General features: G+C 45.2%; 1 protein-coding gene across 8 annotated transcripts in view; it reads left to right on the top strand.

The window, feature by feature from the left end:
- ppp4r1 (protein phosphatase 4, regulatory subunit 1) overlaps window positions 1–13,827 on the top strand; it is a 69,015-nt gene that overhangs the window by 32,411 nt on the left and 22,777 nt on the right. For 6 of the 8 annotated variants that reach the window (XR_013815682.1, XM_079806410.1, XM_079806408.1 and 3 more), the window contains 3 exons: window positions 3,542–3,684; window positions 12,687–12,773; window positions 12,846–13,031. Coding sequence is in view for 7 of the 8 variants with exons in the window: in XM_079806410.1 (XP_079662536.1) it covers window positions 3,542–3,684; window positions 12,687–12,773; window positions 12,846–13,031 (416 nt within the window). In the remaining variant the exon portion in view is untranslated. The remainder of the gene's footprint in view (window positions 1–3,541; window positions 3,685–12,686; window positions 12,774–12,845; window positions 13,032–13,827) is intronic. The other 2 variants (XM_079806413.1, XM_079806412.1) reach the window with 1 other exon arrangement.

Raw genomic sequence — 13,827 nt, 5'->3', positions numbered from 1 at the left:
ATGTTTGATTATTCACTGCCAGAGAAAACAAAACTAAAATCACCGGTGTGTGTGTGTGAAATGCGCTATTCAAATAAACCAAACTTGACGCGCCTTACTAAGTAGAAAATAGTATTTATGTAAAGAGATATAGTAAATTATCTACCTATTTACCTAATTACCCCCTCAACCCCCCAAATGACGATATCATCGACCATCACGATGTTTTACTGTAAACATCGTCAACTGCCAATTTAGGAGACATCGCCCAACCCTAAATTGTTTGCTTTATTTCATGTATAGCTTCTTATACCTTTTACAACCCCAAATCAGAAAAAATTGGGACAGTATGGAAAACGCAAAAAAAAAAAGTGATTTCTAAATTTACTTTGACTTGTATTTCATCGCAGACAATATGAACACAAAATATTTCATGTTTTGTCTGGTCAACTTCATGTCATTTGTAAATATGCATCCTTTCCTGTCATTCAGACCTGCAACACATTTCAAAAAAAGTTGGGACAGGAGCAATTTAGGGCTAGTAATGAGGTAAAATGGTTAAATAATGATGTGATTTGAAACAGGTGATGTCAACAGGTGATTGTAATTATGATTTGGTACAAAAGCAGCATCCAAGAAAGGTCTAATCCTTTAGGAGCAAAGATGGGCCGAGGATCGCCAGTTTGCCAACAAATACGTGAGAAAATTATTGAAATGTTTAAAAACAATGTTCCTCAAAGAAAGATAGGAAGAGATTTGGATATTTCACATTCAACAGTGCATAACATAATTAAAAGATTCAAGGAATCTGGAGGAATTTCAGTGCTTAAGGACAAGGGAGCAAGCCTAAGCTGAACAACCGTGATCTCCGATCCCTCAGGCGGCACTGCATCAAGAATCGTCATTCATCTAGAAGCCATATCACCACATGGGCTCAGGACTACTTTGGCAAACCTTTGTCAAGTACCACAATACGTAGTTACATCCACAAATGCCAGTTAAAACTGTACTGTGCCAAAAGGAAGCCCTATGTTAACAGTGTCCAGAAGCGCCGTCGACTTCTCTGGGCTCGAGGCATCTGGGATGGACCATCACACAGTGGAAACGTGTACTGTGCTCAGATGAAGCAGTATTTCAGGTATTTTTTGGGAGGAATGGACGCCGTGTGCTCCGGACCAAAGAAGAAAAGGATCATCCAGACTGTTACCAGCAACAAGTCCAGAAGCCAGGGTCTGTCATGGTATGGGGTTGTGTCAGTGCCCTTGGCAAAGGTAACTTGCACTTCTGTGAAGGCTCCATTAATGCTGAAAAGTACATCGAGATTTTGGAGCATAATATGCAGCCTTCAAGAAGACATCTTTTCCAGGGACGTCCATGCATATTTCAACAAGACAATGCAAAAGCACATTCTGCACACATTCTGCAGTCCTGGCTGTGGAGGAAGAGGGTTCGGGTTCTTGACTGGCCTGCCTCAGTCCCGACCTGTCTCCAATAGAGAATGTGTGGAAGAGCCCGAACTGTTGCCCACCTTAAGACTTGTTTGCAGGAAGAATGGGACAAAATTACACCTGAAACACTTCATCACTTGGTGTCTTCAGTCCCTAAACGTCTTTTAAGTGTTGTGAAAAGGAATGGCAACATTACAAAGTGGTAAATGCTTTACTGTCCCAACTTTTTTTGAAATGTGTTGCAGGTCTGAATGACAGGAAAGGATGCATATTTACAAATGACATGAAGTTGACCAGACAAAACATGACATATTTTGTGTTCATATTGTCTGCAATGAAATACAAGTCAAAGTAAATTTAGAAATCACTTCTTTTTTTTTTTTTTTGCGTTTTCCATACTGTCCCAACTTTTTCTGATTTGGGGTTGTACTTATACTTTTGTATTATTGATCACACATAACCCAGTCTCTTTTTGTTAAATGCAAGTTTGTGTTTCATGTCATTTAATGTTATCACAGTGATAATCATATGCACACTTGTCTCAACCAGATATTAATATATATAATTAATATAAACCATATGATTTTCTGCTCATTGTTGTCACTACTAGAGCAAGCTCCTGATTGGTTAACGCGGCGCGAATATCCGTCAAAGTTCAGATTTTTCAACTCACGCGTCAACCGCTCAATTCCCTCCATTCGTGCCGCCTCATTCGCCTGAATCGCGCTGCAGAATGTCTATTCGTGTCTTTTGCATTGACGTAACATGTAAATCACTCGCGCGAAAACGCTTCATTCGCGTCCGGTGTGAACGCACCATAACAGACAAACGGCAATCCACCTGTCACTCAAAGTGGCCACGCCCTTAATTATGAAGATCTTTAAGGCTTTATATAATGTAAACGAATGAGTTATCAAAACATCCCCCCCCTCACAGTCGTCATGAAGAGCAACATTAGCCGTACAGACCAAAAGCACAGTTTGTCCCAGACTGTAAACATGTGTTCTTCTGCTGTAGAGTTGGCCATTTTAACATGAGCTCAGTGAGATTCTGCTCCTTCTGGAGTCTGTCTCTAGTGGCCAGTTCATGAACTGCAGTTTAAGGCCCTTCAGTATCGGCTTCAGGAGAATCTGCGGGTTGTTTGAAGGCATTTCAGGCCGATTGAGCCGTCAAATCTGATTACTAACGGATTATTTGGTTGCATGTTAACGTATTTATTGTCACTACTAAATGATTGATCTCAAAAAGTAGCATTTTTACTTGTAGCAATTCAGTTGATATCAAGAATAAACATTTGCACCGATAACCACGTAATATCAAAAATTATGATTTTTTTCTAGTAATAATTGTTTTTCTGATGTTAAACTGGAATTTCGACTAGTAAGAAATCAGTTCTTGGTCAACAACTGAATTTGAGTGGTGACGTTTAACTAGTAAAACACAATCACAGATATCAAGAGTTATAGTTTGTGTAATTCCTCATATCAAAAATCATCATTACTAGTGAGATTCCCTTTCCTGATATCAAGAATTCATATCCTAGGAATGAATAAAAGTCCAACACGATATGGCCAAACACAGTCATGTTCATCAATATGAGTTTGTCCAGCTTGTTGTGGACTTCAGGAACAGACGCCTGAAGCGAGACCTTTGTGTCAGTGGAAGGAAACCAGCACAGGAAGTGAAACACTGAGCCGAAAAACAGAAGGAGTGACGCACAATAAGGGCCGTTTGTGTTCAGAAGAAACCGGACATATGTTCATATGTCTTTAGTGTCCAGTTCTTCTCTCTCTGTGTTCCTGAACTCCTGAAACGCCGCCATCTTGAGAACCAACACCTCACAATATTCCTCATTTTAATAATTAATGCGCAGAATAAAGGGGCGGAGCCTCGTTGAGTTGGTTTAAACTGCCGGTTATGAAAAGGGGCGGGACATTTCCCATACACCAATCACAACACACTGCTCCAGCCGGTCAATCAGAGCACAGTGTGCTTTTCAGAAGGCGGGGCTTCATAGAGACAGGAAGTAAACACAGCGTTACTGACAGACTGGGAAGAGAGGAGCCGCAACAATGAGGATACGAGGAATAATCATCATCTGCTCTGTGTTCCAGCACAAGTGGACGTCCTGACCGCTGCTCTGAGAGCCACAGCGCTGGACTCGGGACTGGAGGACGCGTTCCTGGAGCCCAGAGCCGCCCAGTCCAACCCCTTCAGCTCCCAGAAGCCCTCAGAGCTGCTGTCAGAACACACACAGGTGAACCCCACACGCCTGAGCTCCTGTTGATGCTCATGCTCTGTCATGCACGTTTCATATGTTCATGTGTGGCCCGTTTCATGTGTTGCGCGTTTCATGTGTTGCGCGTTTCATGTGTTGCGCGTGTTGACCGTTTCATACGTGGCGCGTTTCATACGTGGCGCGTTTCATACGTGGCGCATTTCATACGTTGCGTGTTTCATACGTTGTGTGTGTTGCCTGTTTCATACGTGGCGCGTTTCATACGTGGCGCATTTCATACGTTGTGTGTGTTGCGTGTTTCATACGTTGTGTGTGTTGCGTGTTTCATACGTTGTGTGTGTTGTGTGTTTCATACGTTGTGTGTGTTGCCTGTTTCATATGTGGCGCGTTTCATACGTTGTGTGTGTTGCCTGTTTCATACGTGGCGTGTTTCATACGTTGTGTGTGTTGCCTGTTTCATACGTGGCCTGTTTCATACGTGGCACGTTTCATACGTTATGTGTGTTGCGTGTTTCATTCGTGGCGCATTTCATACGTTGTGTGTGTTGCGTGTTTCATACGTGGCGCATTTCATACGTTGTGTGTGTTGCGTGTTTCATACGTTGTGTGTGTTGCGTGTTTCATTCGTGGCGCATTTCATACGTTGTGTGTGTTGCGTGTTTCATACGTTGTGTGTGTTGCGTGTTTCATACGTTGTGTGTGTTGCGTGTTTCATACGCTGTGTGTGTTGCCTGTTTCATACGTGGCCTGTTTCATACGTGGCGTGTTTCATACATTGTGTGTGTTGCGTGTTTCATACGTGGCGTGTTTCATACGTTGTGTGTGTTGCCTGTTTCATACGTGGCGTGTTTCATACGTTGTGTGTGTTGCCTGTTTCATACGTGGCGTGTTTCATACGTTGTGTGTGTTGCCTGTTTCATACGTGGCGTGTTTCATACGTTGTGTGTGTGGCGTGTTTCATACGTGGCACGTTTCATACGTTGTGTGTGTTGCCTGTTTCATACGTGGCGTGTTTCATACGTTGTGTGTGTTGCCTGTTTCATACGTGGCGTGTTTCATACGTTGTGTGTGTGGCCTGTTTCATACGTGGCACGTTTCATACGTTATGTGTGTTGCGTGTTTCATACGTGGCGCATTTCATACGTTGTGTGTGTTGCCTGTTTCATACGTGGCGTGTTTCATACGTTGTGTGTGTTGCCTGTTTCATACGTGGCGTGTTTCATACGTTGTGTGTGTTGCCTGTTTCATACGTGGCGTGTTTCATACGTTGTGTGTGTGGCGTGTTTCATACGTGGCCTGTTTCATACGTGGCACGTTTCATACGTTGTGTGTGTTGCCTGTTTCATACGTGGCCTGTTTCATACGTGGCACGTTTCATACGTTATGTGTGTTGCGTGTTTCATACGTTGTGTGTGTTGCGTGTTTCATACGTGGCGCATTTCATACGTTGTGTGTGTTGCGTGTTTCATTCGTGGCGCATTTCATACGTTGTGTGTGTTGCGTGTTTCATACGTTGTGTGTGTTGCCTGTTTCATACGTGGCGTGTTTCATACATTGTGTGTGTTGCGTGTTTCATACGTGGCACGTTTCATACGTTGTGTGTGTTGCGTGTTTCATACGTTGTGTGTGTTGCGTGTTTCATACGTGGCGCATTTCATACGTTGTGTGTGTTGCGTGTTTCATTCGTGGCGCATTTCATACGTTGTGTGTGTTGCGTGTTTCATACGTTGTGTGTGTTGCGTGTTTCATACGTTGTGTGTGTTGTGTGTTTCATACGCTGTGTGTGTTGCCTGTTTCATACGTGGCCTGTTTCATACGTGGCGTGTTTCATACATTGTGTGTGTTGCGTGTTTCATACGTGGCGTGTTTCATACGTTGTGTGTGTTGCCTGTTTCATACGTGGCGTGTTTCATACGTTGTGTGTGTTGCGTGTTTCATACGTGGCGCATTTCATACGTTGTGTGTGTTGCCTGTTTCATACGTGGCGTGTTTCATACATTGTGTGTGTTGCGTGTTTCATACGTGGCGTGTTTCATACGTTGTGTGTGTTGCCTGTTTCATACGTGGCGTGTTTCATACGTTGTGTGTGTGGCGTGTTTCATACGTGGCCTGTTTCATACGTGGCACGTTTCATACGTTATGTGTGTTGCGTGTTTCATACGTGGCGCATTTCATACGTTGTGTGTGTTGCCTGTTTCATACGTGGCGTGTTTCATACGTTGTGTGTGTTGCCTGTTTCATACGTGGCGTGTTTCATACGTTGTGTGTGTTGCCTGTTTCATACGTGGCGTGTTTCATACGTTGTGTGTGTTGCCTGTTTCATACGTGGCGTGTTTCATACGTTGTGTGTGTGGCGTGTTTCATACGTGGCCTGTTTCATACGTGGCACGTTTCATACGTTATGTGTGTTGCGTGTTTCATACGTGGCGCATTTCATACGTTGTGTGTGTTGCCTGTTTCATACGTGGCGTGTTTCATACGTTGTGTGTGTGGCGTGTTTCATACGTGGCACGTTTCATACGTTGTGTGTGTTGCCTGTTTCATACGTGGCCTGTTTCATACGTGGCACGTTTCATACGTTGTGTGTGTTGCGTGTTTCATACGTTGTGTGTGTTGCGTGTTTCATACGTGGCGCATTTCATACGTTGTGTGTGTTGCGTGTTTCATACGTTGTGTGTGTTGCGTGTTTCATACGTTGTGTGTGTTGCGTGTTTCATACGTTGTGTGTGTTGCCTGTTTCATACGTGGCCTGTTTCATACGTGGCGTGTTTCATACATTGTGTGTGTTGCGTGTTTCATACGTGGCGTGTTTCATACGTTGTGTGTGTTGCCTGTTTCATACGTGGCGTGTTTCATACGTTGTGTGTGTTGCCTGTTTCATACGTGGCGTGTTTCATACGTTGTGTGTGTTGCCTGTTTCATACGTGGCCTGTTTCAAACGTGGCACGTTTCATACGTTATGTGTGTTGCGTGTTTCATACGTGGCGCATTTCATACGTTGTGTGTGTTGCGTGTTTCATACGTTGTGTGTGTTGCGTGTTTCATACGTTGTGTGTGTTGCGTGTTTCATACGTGGCCTGTTTCATACGTGGCGTGTTTCATACATTGTGTGTGTTGCGTGTTTCATACGTTGTGTGTGTTGCCTGTTTCATACGTGGCCTGTTTCATACGTGGCGTGTTTCATACGTTGTGTGTGTTGCGTGTTTCATACGTTGTGTGTGTTGCCTGTTTCATACGTGGCCTGTTTCATACGTGGCGTGTTTCATACGTTGTGTGTGTTGCGTGTTTCATACGTTGTGTGTGTTGCGTTTCATACGTTGTGTGTGTTGCCTGTTTCATACGTGGCCTGTTTCATACGTGGCGTGTTTCATACGTGGCGTGTTTCATACATTGTGTGTGTTGCGTGTTTCATACGTGGCGTGTTTCATACGTTGTGTGTGTTGCCTGTTTCATACGTGGCACGTTTCATACGTTGTGTGTGTGGCGTGTTTCATACATGGCACGTTTCATACGTTGTGTGTGTTGCGTGTTTCATACGTTTTGTGTGTGGCGTGTTTCATACGTGGCACGTTTCATACGTTGTGTGTGTTGCCGGTTTCATACGTGGCGTGTTTCTTACGTTGTGTGTGTTGCCTGTTTCATACGTGGCACGTTTCATACGTTGTGTGTGTGGCGTGTTTCATACGTGGCACGTTTCATACGTTGTGTGTGTTGCCTGTTTCATACGTGGCACGTTTCATACGTTGTGTGTGTTGCCTGTTTCATACGTGGCATGTTTCATGTGTGGCCCGTTTCATGTGTTGCGCGTTTCATGTGTGGCCCGTTTCATGTGTTGCGCGTTTCATGTGTTGCGCGTGTTGACCGTTTCATACGTGGCGCATTTCATACGTTGCGTGTTTCATACATTGTGTGTGTTGCCTGTTTCATACGTGGCGCATTTCATACGTTGCGTGTTTCATACATTGTGTGTGTTGCGTGTTTCATACGTTGTGTGTGTTGCGTGTTTCATACGTTGTGTGTGTTGCCTGTTTCATACGTGGGCGTGTTTCATACGTTGTGTGTGTTGCGTGTTTCATACGTTGTGTGTGTTGCCTGTTTCATACATGGGCGTGTTTCATACGTTGTGTGTGTTGCGTGTTTCATACGTTTTGCGTGTTTCATACGTTGTGTGTGTTGCCTGTTTCATACGTGGCACGTTTCATACGTTGTGTGTGTTGCCTTTTCATACGTGGCGTGTTTCATACGTTGTGTGTGTTGCCTGTTTCATACGTGGCGTGTTTCATACGTTGTGTGTGTTGCCTGTTTCATACGTGGCACGTTTCATACGTTGTGTGTGTGGCGTGTTTCATACATGGCACGTTTCATACGTTGTGTGTGTTGCGTGTTTCATACGTTGTGTGTGTGGCGTGTTTCATACGTGGCACGTTTCATACGTTGTGTGTGTTGCCGGTTTCATACGTGGCGTGTTTCTTACGTTGTGTGTGTTGCCTGTTTCATACGTGGCACGTTTCATACGTTGTGTGTGTGGCGTGTTTCATACGTGGCACGTTTCATACGTTGTGTGTGTTGCCTGTTTCATACATGGGCGTGTTTCATACGTGGCGTGTTTCATACATTGTGTGTGTTGCCTGTTTCATACGTGGCGTGTTTCATACGTTGTGTGTGTGGCGTGTTTCATACGTGGCACGTTTCATACGTTGTGTGTGTTGCCTGTTTCATACATGGGCGTGTTTCATACGTGGCGTGTTTCATACGTTGTGTGTGTTGCCTGTTTCATACGTGGCACGTTTCATACGTTGTGTGTGTGGCGTGTTTCATACATGGCACGTTTCATACGTTGTGTGTGTTGCGTGTTTCATACGTTGTGTGTGTGGCGTGTTTCATACGTGGCACGTTTCATACGTTGTGTGTGTTGCCGGTTTCATACGTGGCGTGTTTCTTACGTTGTGTGTGTTGCCTGTTTCATACGTGGCACGTTTCATACGTTGTGTGTGTTGCCGGTTTCATACGTGGCGTGTTTCTTACGTTGTGTGTGTTGCCTGTTTCATACGTGGCACGTTTCATACGTTGTGTGTGTGGCGTGTTTCATACGTGGCACGTTTCATACGTTGTGTGTGTTGCCTGTTTCATACATGGGCGTGTTTCATACGTGGCGCATTTCATACGTTGCGTGTTTCATACGTTGTGTGTGTTGCCTGTTTCATACGTGGGCGTGTTTCATACGTTGTGTGTGTTGCGTGTTTCATACGTGGCGTGTTTCATACGTTGTGTGTGTTGCCTGTTTCATACGTGGCACGTTTCATACGTTGTGTGTGTGGCGTGTTTCATACATGGCACGTTTCATACGTTGTGTGTGTTGCGTGTTTCATACGTTGTGTGTGTGGCGTGTTTCATACGTGGCACGTTTCATACGTTGTGTGTGTTGCCGGTTTCATACGTGGCGTGTTTCTTACGTTGTGTGTGTTGCCTGTTTCATACGTGGCACGTTTCATACGTTGTGTGTGTTGCCTGTTTCATACATGGGCGTGTTTCATACGTGGCGCATTTCATACGTTGCGTGTTTCATACATTGTGTGTGTTGCGTGTTTCATACGTTGTGTGTGTTGCGTGTTTCATACGTTGTGTGTGTTGCCTGTTTCATACGTGGGCGTGTTTCATACGTTGTGTGTGTTGCGTGTTTCATACGTTGTGTGTGTTGCCTGTTTCATACATGGGCGTGTTTCATACGTTGTGTGTGTTGCGTGTTTCATACGTTTTGCGTGTTTCATACGTTGTGTGTGTTGCCTGTTTCATACGTGGCACGTTTCATACGTTGTGTGTGTTGCCTTTTCATACGTGGCGTGTTTCATACGTTGTGTGTGTTGCCTGTTTCATACGTGGCACGTTTCATACGTTGTGTGTGTGGCGTGTTTCATACATGGCACGTTTCATACGTTGTGTGTGTTGCGTGTTTCATACGTTGTGTGTGTGGCGTGTTTCATACGTGGCACGTTTCATACGTTGTGTGTGTTGCCGGTTTCATACGTGGCGTGTTTCTTACGTTGTGTGTGTTGCCTGTTTCATACGTGGCACGTTTCATACGTTGTGTGTGTGGCGTGTTTCATACGTGGCACGTTTCATACGTTGTGTGTGTTGCGTGTTTCATACGTGGCGTGTTTCATACGTTGTGTGTGTTGCCTGTTTCATACGTGGCGTGTTTCATACGTGGCACGTTTCATACGTTGTGTGTGTTGCCCATTTCATACATTGCGCATTTCATACGTTGTGTGTGTTGCCTGTTTCATACGTGACGCATTTCATACGTTGTGTGTGTTGCCTGTTTCATACGTTGCCCGTTTCATATGTGGCGCATTTCATATGTTGCCCGTTTCATATGTGGCGCGTTTCATACGTTGTGTGTGTTGCCCGTTTCATATGTTGCCCGTTTCATATGTGGCGCGTTTCATATGTTGCCCGTTTCATATGTGGCGCGTTTCATATGTTGCCCGTTTCATATGTGGCGCGTTTCATATGTTGCCCGTTTCATATGTGGCGCGTTTCATACGTTGTGTGTGTTGCCCGTTTCATATGTGGCGCGTTTCATATGTTGTGTGTGTTGCCTGTTTCATACGTTGCCCGTTTCATATGTTGCCCGTTTCATATGTGGCGCGTTTCATATGTTGCCCGTTTCATATGTGGCGCGTTTCATACGTTGTGTGTGTTGCCTGTTTCATACGTTGCCCGTTTCATATGTTGCCCGTTTCATATGTGGCGCGTTTCATATGTTGCCCGTTTCATATGTGGCGCGTTTCATATGTTGTGTGTGTTGCCTGTTTCATACGTTGCCCGTTTCATATGTTGCCCGTTTCATATGTGGCGCGTTTCATATGTGGCGCGTTTCATATGTGGCGCGTTTCATATGTGGCGCGTTTCATATGTGGCGCGTTTCATACGTTGTGTGTGTTGCCTGTTTCATACGTTGCCCGTTTCATATGTTGCCCGTTTCATATGTGGCGCGTTTCATATGTGGCGCGTTTCATATGTGGCGCGTTTCATACGTTGTGTGTGTTGCCTGTTTCATACGTGGCGCATTTCATACGTTGTGTGTGTTGCCTGTTTCATACGTGGCACGTTTCATACGTTGTGTGTGTTGCCTGTTTCATACGTGGCGCGTTTCATACGTTGTGTGTGTTGCCTGTTTCATACGTGGCACGTTTCATACGTTGTGTGTGTTGCCCATTTCATACATTGCGCATTTCATACGTTGTGTGTGTTGCCTGTTTCATACGTGGCGCATTTCATACGTTGTGTGTGTTGCCCGTTTCATATGTTGCCCGTTTCATATGTGACGCGTTTCATACGTTGCCCGTTTCATATGTGGCGCATTTCATACGTTGTGTGTGTTGCCTGTTTCATACGTGGCACGTTTCATACGTTGTGTGTGTTGCCCATTTCATACATTGCGCATTTCATACGTTGCGTGTGTTGCCCGTTTCATACGTGGCGCATTTCATACGTTGTGTGTGTTGCCCGTTTCATATGTTGCCCGTTTCATATGTGACGCGTTTCATACGTTGCCCGTTTCATATGTGGCGCATTTCATACGTTGTGTGTGTTGCCTGTTTCATACGTGGCGCATTTCATACGTTGTGTGTGTTGCCTGTTTCATACGTGGCACGTTTCATACGTTGTGTGTGTTGCCCATTTCATACATTGCGCATTTCATACGTTGCGTGTGTTGCCCGTTTCATACGTTGCCCGTTTCATATGTGGCGCGTTTCATATGTTGCCCGTTTCATATGTTGCGCGTTTCATATGTTGCCCGTTTCATATGTTGCCCGTTTCATATGTGGCGTGTCTCATACGTGGCGTGTGTGGCCCGTTTCATACGTTGCCCGTTTCATACGTTGTGCATTTCATACGTGGCGTGTGTTGCCCGTTTCATACGTTGCGCATTTCATATGTTGCATGTGTTGCCCGTTTCATACGTTGTGTGTTTCATACGTTGCGTGTGTTGCCCGTTTCATATGTTGCCCGTTCCATACGTTGCGTGTGTTGCCCGTTTCATATGTTGCCCGTTCCATACGTTGCGTGTGTTGCATGTTTCATATGTTGCATTTTCATACGTTGCGCATTTCATGTATTGCGTGTTTCATATGTTGCGTGTTTCATACGTGGCATGTTTCATACGTGGCGTGTGTTGCATGTTTCATATGTTGCACATTTCATATGTTGCGTGTGTTGCATGTTTCATACGTGGCATGTTTCATACGTGGCGTGTGTTGCCTGTTTCATACGTTGCGCATTTCATATGTTGCGTGTGTTGCCCGTTTCCTACGTTGCGTGTTTTATACGTTGCGTGTGTTGCCTGTTTCATATGTTGCCTGTTTCATACGTTGCGTGTGTTGCATGTTTCATACGTTGCCCGTTTCATACCTTGCGTGTTTCATACGTGGCATGTGTTGCATGTTTCATATGTTGGGTGTTTCATACGTGGCGTGTGTTGCCCGTTTCATACGTGGCATGTTTCATACGTGACATGTGTTGCATGTTTCATACGTGGCATGTGTTGCCCGTTTCATATGTTGGGTGTTTCATACGTGGCGTGTGTTGCCCGTTTCATACGTGGCGTGTGTTGCCCGTTTCATACGTGGCATGTTTCATACGTGGCATGTGTTGCATGTTTCATACGTGGCATGTGTTGCATGTTTCATATGTTGGGTGTTTCATACGTGGCGTGTGTTGGGTGTTTCATACGTGGCGTGTGTTGCCCGCATCATACGTTACATGTGTTGCATGTTTCATGTTGCATGTTTCATACGTGGCATGTTTCATACGTGGCATGTGTTGCATGTTTCATATGTTGGGTGTTTCATACGTGGCGTGTGTTGCCCGTTTCATACGTTGCGTGTGTTGCCCGTTTCATACGTTGCGTGTTTCATACGTGGCATGTGTTGCATGTTTCATATGTTGCGTGTTTTATACATGGCGTGTGTTGCATGTTTTCATACGTTGCCCGTTTCATATGTTGCGTGTTTCAGAGGCGTGATTCGGCGCGTGACGACGATGACTCTGACGTGAGTGATGGCAGTGTGAATCCTGAAGATGAGAGGAAATCTAAACAGCAGGTGAGTTGAGTCATCCCATCATGAGCTCAATCCCATCATGCTCTGCTCTGACGCGTGTGCCGCCCACTGCAGGACGTGGTTCCTCAGGCGTTACTGGATCAGTATCTGTCCATGACGGACCCGTCGCGCGCTCAGACGGTGGACATGGAGATCGCCAAGCACTGCGCCTACAGTCTGCCCGGCGTGGCGCTGACGTTAGGGCGGCAGAACTGGCACTGCCTGCGCGACACATACGAGACGCTGGCCTCCGACATGCAGGTGTGCTTCATCAATCCCATAATATCACACAGCGAAAGTGTGCTCTCTAAAGTGCACCTAACCTACTAAAACAACAGTCACGATATACACTCACCTAAAGGATTGTTAGGAACACCTGTTCAATTTCTCATTAATGCAATTATCTAATCAACCAATCACATGGCAGTGTCTTCAATGCATTTAGGGGTGTGGTCCTGGTCAAGACAATCTCCTGAACTCCAAACTGAATGTCGGAATGGGAAAAAAGGTGATTTCAGCTATTTTTAGCGTGGCATGGTTGTTGGTGCCAGACGGGCCGGTCTGAGTATTTCACAATCTGCTCAGTTACTGGGATTTTCACGCACAACCATTTCTAGGGTTTACAAAGAATGGTGTGAAAAGGGAAACACATCCAGTATGCGGCAGTCCTGTGGGAGAAAATGCCTTGTTGATGCTCGAGGTCAGAGGTCATGGGCCGACTGATTCAAGCTGATAGAAGAGCAACTTTGACTGAAATAACCACTCGTTACAACCGAGGTCTGCAGCAAAGCATTTGTGAAGCCACAACACACACAACCTTGAGGTGGATGGGCTACAACAGCAGAAGACCCCACCGGGTACCACTCATCTCCACTACAAATAGGAAAAAGAGGCGACAATTTGCACAAGCTCACCAAAATTGGACAGTTAAAGACTGGAAAAATGTTGCCTGGTCTGATGAGTCTGGATTTCTGTTGAGACCTTCAGATGGTAGAGTCAGAATTTGGCGTAAACAGAATGAGAACATGGATCCATCATGCCTTGTTCCCACTGTGCA

This window comes from Gobio gobio, assembly GCF_949357685.1.
Source record: "Gobio gobio genome assembly, chromosome: 23".
Taxonomy (NCBI): Eukaryota; Metazoa; Chordata; class Actinopteri; order Cypriniformes; family Gobionidae; genus Gobio; species Gobio gobio.
This window is presented reverse-complemented; position numbering and strand designations above follow the sequence as displayed.